General features: G+C 40.7%; 1 protein-coding gene across 1 annotated transcript; it reads left to right on the top strand.

Moving 5' to 3' along the window:
* Window positions 1–533: 533 nt before the first annotated feature.
* Window positions 534–1,487, top strand: LOC130965822 (uncharacterized). Its single transcript, XM_057890580.1, has 2 exons — window positions 534–1,266; window positions 1,345–1,487. The coding sequence occupies exons 1-2, from the start codon at window positions 534–536 to the stop codon at window positions 1,485–1,487; spliced, it is 876 nt and encodes a 291-aa protein (XP_057746563.1).
* Window positions 1,488–6,167: the final 4,680 nt, after the last annotated feature.

Raw genomic sequence — 6,167 nt, 5'->3', positions numbered from 1 at the left:
GTTCGAAGCTAACTATGAAGTCGATGATGAAAACGATGATGGAGACTTGGCAGACAATCCGGAGGTGCAAAATGAAGCGAATGCGATTGTAAGCCAGCACCCGTTTGGTGTTTCATCTTTTATGCGGACTCTAGATCTCGAAGCCATGCATGCCCCAAAATTTTCTCTGAGTATGCGAATACGAGTATGTTATGATTATTAACTCAAGTTTCCTATAGTGTTTATTTTATTTGCCTTGTCTGACTGATGGTGGTGCGCATGTCGTAGGTGAAGGCAACGCTGCGGCGGAAGATGGCGAATTTAGTGTTGGAATGAAATTTGGTTCGAGAGAGTCAGTGATATCTGCAATAAAAAACTACACTATGTCTAGAGGAGTTGATTATATTGTGTATGAGTCTGAGCCGCAGACATTCTATGTGAAATGCAAGGGGTATGGTGCATTGTGCGATTAGCTTATCCGAGCTAGCTTGATTCGAAAGAAAGCTTGTTGGGAGATCAGGAGATACAATGACAAGTACACGTGTACCGTGGGCATGATTTCACAAGATCATGCCAAGTTGGATTCGGACACAATTGCGGATGCCATTAGGCCGTTGGTCGAATCAGACCCCTCGATAAAGGTGAAGTCTGTTATTGCAGAAGTTCAATCAAGGTTCAACTACACTGTGAGTTACCGCAAGGCTTGGTTGGCAAAGCAGAAAGTTGTTGCCAAGGTTTTCGGTGATTGGGAAGTTTCTTACCAGGCTCTGTCAGTATGGTTGAAAGCAATGACGGTGAAGATGTCAAGGTCTCGTGTTCAAATCAAAACACTCCCCATTTACCGTGAGAGTGAGGAGGTTCAAGGTGTAAGAGTTCTGCACCGCATTTTTTGGAGCTTCTATTCATGTATTGTAGCATTCAGACACTGCAAGCCACTAGTGCAAGTTGATGGCACGCACCTGTACGAAAAATATAAAGGTGTACTTCTGGTAGCGGTTGCACAAGATGGGAATCAAAACATTGTGCCTATTGCATTTGCGATAGTCGAGGGCGAGACGACAGACGCATGGGAGTTTTTTCTAACCAATTTGCGGAGATATGTTGTTACCATTGATGGTGTGGGTATTATTTCTGACCGCCATACCTCCATCGACGCTCCAATAGCTCGCAGTAACGGTGCATGGTCACCACCAAGGGCGTGTCACATGTACTGTATCAGGCACATCGGGTCCAACTTCTTAAGGAGGTTTAAGGCTCCATATTTGCATAAAATTGTGGTGAACACAGGTATTTCAACTCGCTGTTATGGTTCTATTCATAGTAAATTTATGGCATCTGCTTATGATTAAATAGTTTGTTCAACAGGCTATTCTAGGACGGAGCAGGAGTACAACAAAAACTACCAAAGGCTTAAAGAGCAGGTGAGGCATATATTCAATGGTGCGATGAGATCGGTGTTGAGAGATGGGTGTTGGCATTCGATGGTGGTCATCGTTGGGGACATATGACGACAAACTTGGTAGAGTGCATAAATTCTGTCCTGAAGGGTACACGCAACCTTCCTGTGACTGCCTTTGTCCGGTCAACTTTCTATCGGTTGAATGAGTTGTTTACTCGGAAGAATACTGAGGCTCATGAGCGTCTTTGCAACGGATTCACGTATTCAGAATTTTCAACGAAGAGAGTTGAAGAAAGCTTCCGACGTGCAAGAAACATTGTGGTCGACCGGTTCGACAGGCGCAACGAGATGTTTGAGGTTTGCGAAATGCAAGATGGTACCATTTACACTGGTAACCTTGCGCAACGACACTGCGACTGTGGCCATTTCCAGGTCGAGCGACTCCCATGTCGCTACGTGCTTTCATGTTGCACCAACCAGCGTCTTGACTGACAGGTGTACGTGTGACGACTGGATTTTTGACGGTTTAGAATTTCACAAATGAATTCTCGTTGCAAGTATAGTCTCTAAACCAATCGCTAATCCTTTCATACAAAAATTTGTTTGTCACAAGTACAAACCCCTAAAATCTATAAACCGAAGTATTTAAACCTCGGGTCGTTCTCCCTAGGACTTACAACAAAGTGTCTTGTTATTGGTTGTGAGTTATTTTGGGGTTTTAGATGAGAAACATGAATAGTAAATGGTAAGGAAACTTTATTAACAAAATGGTCTTGGCAAGATTTGGTTGTCAAAGGTCTTCATCATTATCACTAGCCACAAGTATGGTAGTTGCAAGGATTAATCCCACTTAGTCATCCTTAAATCAATTAACAAAGGAAAGTCAAGTGAGTTATATCAATCCTAGTCCATAAGTCCTAGCTTTCCACTAATTGGATTAATGAAGGCTAGAGTTAATGGCTATCAACTAGCAATCAATTGGACACTAGTGACTCAAGAAATCCTAAGTTACCTTCTCAAGCTAAGAGTATAAAATTCTATTCTAAAATTCTTCCAAGCATTTCATCAAACACTTGGAAGGCATAGAAGGAGAGTATTTTTTTTTATTTGTAAGAATGAAAGGAATCAACAACTAACAATTACAAAGAATTAACAAAACAACAATCAACAACATCACAATCACATGAATTATCTCAAATTGCATTATTAAAAGAAAACAAAAGAACAACACTAGATCCACAACAAAAATGAAGAATTGCAAGAATTAAAGTACATAACTAGAGAGAGAGAAGAGAAGAGTAAGAATTAATAAGGGAAAGGTAAATCAAAGCATGAATTGAACCTAGATCTAAAGAGAGAGATTAACCTAAACCTAATCCTAATTCTAGAGAGAAGTGAGAGCTTCTCTCTCTAGAAAACTAACTAAAACTCCTAAACTAAACTAATGGTAACTAACATGTCATTCCCTCTTCACTCCTTGGCTCTTATATGCATTTTGGCGCCAAAGTTGGTTGCTGAAACCTTCCCAAAATCGCCAGGCACGTGCTGCCTTAATGAGGTCATGTGCCATCATCGGCGCGTGCGCGCATGGTACGCGTGCGCGTCCTTGGCCTGTTTCGCAATGTGCGCGTGAGCGCCTTGTGCGCGCGCGCGTGCATGGCTGGCTTTGCTTCTTTGACTTTTTATGCTTCTCTCCACTTGTACGCTTCCTTCCTTGCTTCCTTTGATCCATGCCTAGCCTATTTCAACCTGAGATTACTAGCAAACACATCAAGGCATCTTATGGAATCAAAGAGGAAATAGGATTTATCAAAATAAGGTGTAAAAAACATGTTTTTACACTTAGGCACAAATACGGGAGAGATAACAAAACCATGCTAATTTATAGGCTAAATGTGACAAAAGGTTATCAAAATGCTCTAAATTCAATACAAGACAAACCCTCAAATTAGGGTTTGTCAACCTCCCCACACTTAAGCCTTAGCATGTCCTCATGCTAAAACAAGAAGGAACTAAAGGGTTATGACATTTATTTGAATGCAACTAAACTATGTGAATCCTATCTAAATGCAACTATCTAAACAAATGGAAATGCTTAGTTCACACAAATCAATTCCCAAAAGAGCATGTGTAAGCACAAGAGCTAGGCAATAGGAATTAAATCCAAACCACAATTGTATTGAGTTATCAAAAAGAATTTAAACTTGCAAGACTATAGAGAATATGGGTGAATACATGTAATTGAACTTTTGAACCCTCACCGGATATGTGTATCCGCTCTATTCACTCAGGTGTTTAAGGGTTAATCACTCAATTCTCTTCTAATCAAGCTTTCTAAAATTTGATTTTCTTCTAACAATCAACATTTATTCAATGTATGCATACATTCATCATGAGGTCTTTCATTTAGGTTGTAATGGGGTTAGGGTCAAGGTGGAATCATTTATGGTTAAGTGTACTAGGATTTGAATCTTTGATTAGCATAGACTTCCCCACCTAACTATGTAATGACCTATACAAGTTCAAACTATTCTAACTACCCATTCTTCACCTTTTCTCACATATTCATGCATTCCTATTTGATTCATAATACCTATGCATTGATTTCTTTTTATTGACTTCACTTTGGGGCATTCATTTTGTCCCTTCTTTATTATCTTCTTTCTTTTTCTTCTTTTTTCTATTTTTTTTCTATATATATATATTTTCTTTTATTTTTCTCATTTTCACCTTTGTTTCTCTTTTTTTTTTCTTCTTTTTTTTCCTTTTCATTTCTTTTTCTTTTGTCAAACTATATACAAGAACATCAATGCATAAGGTCTATTCATTTAATCAATACATGAGTATGTGCCCAATTCCTAAACATGAAAGTGTACTACCCCTTCTATCTCATCCAATGTTCCCAAGCCTCACCAACTTTGAATAGTAAACACTCTCACTAGCCTAGGCTAATCAAAGATCCAAACAAGGACTTTTATTGGTTTTTCGCCTTGGGCTTGTAATGTGCTAAATTGAGAATAAGTTGGTTAAACATAAGCTCAAAATTGGCTAACAATGGAGAATAAAAGGTTGGCTATTTGGGTAAGTGGCTAATGAAATAATGGCCTCAATCATATAAATGCATAAATACAAGAAATAAATGGACATATAGAATCAAGCAAATCAAAGATCACAATCATAGAAAGAGAGCAATTTCACACAAGAATGGAAAATAAGTGGTTATAAAATGTAACCACATCAATAGGCTCAAGTCTCACAAGCTTGTGTTCTCAATTCAATACATGCTTCACAAGGTATGAAATTCAAGCAAGTTTTACCAAAAATTTTCTTTCAATCAATTGGGTCGATGCCATATATTTAAACTTCTTGGAAAATTTCAATGTTTGACTAAGCATTGTTGTGATTGAAAAATTCAAAAATTTTCTTAGTTCACCCTTTCCTTTTTCACTTAAAACCAATATATTATGCAAAAAGGGTGACTGAATATTTGCAATTCAAAGTACGATTTCTAATCACAACTTCAAACTAAAAATAAGGATCAACAAAATGTATAAAGAGAAATCCAACTAAAAGTACGAAATCTATCATCAAAACATCTAAAAATATCCAAAAGCATCAAAATATCTAAAATTCAAAATAAGCAATAAAAGTATCCAAATCAAACTAGAAATGCATCAAAATATATACAAAATGTGCAAAATAGGATAGCTAGGCTGAAAAGTTCACCGGTTCCCAAATAATGCTACCGGTGCCCTCCCCACACTTAAAACCAAGCATCGTCCTCGATGCTAAACCGGAGGATCAGTGGGAGGTACAACGATAGGCTCTGGCTCGGGCTGTGGAACCGGCTCCTCATGAGTCTCTAGTGGTGCTGTAGTGTCATGGGTATCCTGCTGGACTGGTGCCCCCGCGGCCTCCTCCGGATGGTCCTGCTCATCGGAAGCCGGAGAATCGGCAAGCGGAGGTAGCTCAGCACCCAAAGAAATCAGGGCCTGGTCCATCCGGTCTAAACGACGTCTGACATGGCGTCGCTCACGCTCCATGAACCGGAAAAGACACTGGACCAGGAGATAAGTAGGCTCAGGGACTGCTGGGGGATCAATAGATGATGAAGGAGCTGCAGCTGTAGAGGATGATGGGGCAGCTGTAGGGGCCGATGGTGAAGGTGTTCCCACGACAGCTCTGGCCCGAGATCGGCGTCGAGCAAGTGGTCTCTCATGCACCCAACCACCCCAGGGAATAGTAACCTCCCTGTCACCAGCGTCAGGGGGTGGTGGTCGCACATCATCATCCAACCAAGGAACCTCAGCTAGGGCCGCCATACTCGTGACCAATGTAGGGAATGGAAGTAGGCCACGAATATGCGCCCGCCACATACACTGTCTGATCAGTCTAGGGAAAGAGACCTCCTTCCCCTCCATAACACACCCAATCAGTAGAAGCATCTCCATAGGAATCTCAGAGAAGTGGGTGGTGGGAAGGACATAGCAAGCAAAGATCATCTGCTAAGTCTTGGCCTCCCTAGTCAAATGATTAAACAACATCCCCTTCGGCTTGGTATTGTTGGCATCCATAACCCAAGTAGCCTCTGGTAACCCAATAACAATCCTGAGCGCCTCATAATCGAAGGTCATACTGTGTATGGCTAACTCAGCCTGCTGATGGGCACATAGCTCATCAGGGACATGCCTGCACTGTAGCGCCTCCTCAATGGCAGTCTCAGTGATCATAATTTCCCTACCCCTCACCTGAACCGAATCCAATGTGGGACGGAAGAAGTTACAGTAGA

This window comes from Arachis stenosperma, chromosome 3, assembly GCF_014773155.1.
Source record: "Arachis stenosperma cultivar V10309 chromosome 3, arast.V10309.gnm1.PFL2, whole genome shotgun sequence".
NCBI lineage: Eukaryota > Viridiplantae > Streptophyta > Magnoliopsida > Fabales > Fabaceae > Arachis > Arachis stenosperma.
The sequence above is the reverse complement of the archived record's forward strand: the minus strand, read 5'-3'. Positions and strand labels throughout refer to the sequence as shown.

Bases quoted from the DNA above. Each gene is read 5' to 3' on its own strand.
- LOC130965822 (XM_057890580.1), top strand. From the start codon at position 534: ATGATTTCACAAGATCATGCCAAGTTGGATTCGGACACAATTGCGGAT. The intron at 1,267-1,344 runs GTATTTCAACTC...TTTGTTCAACAG, and splicing joins TAAAATTGTGGTGAACACAG to GCTATTCTAGGACGGAGCAG.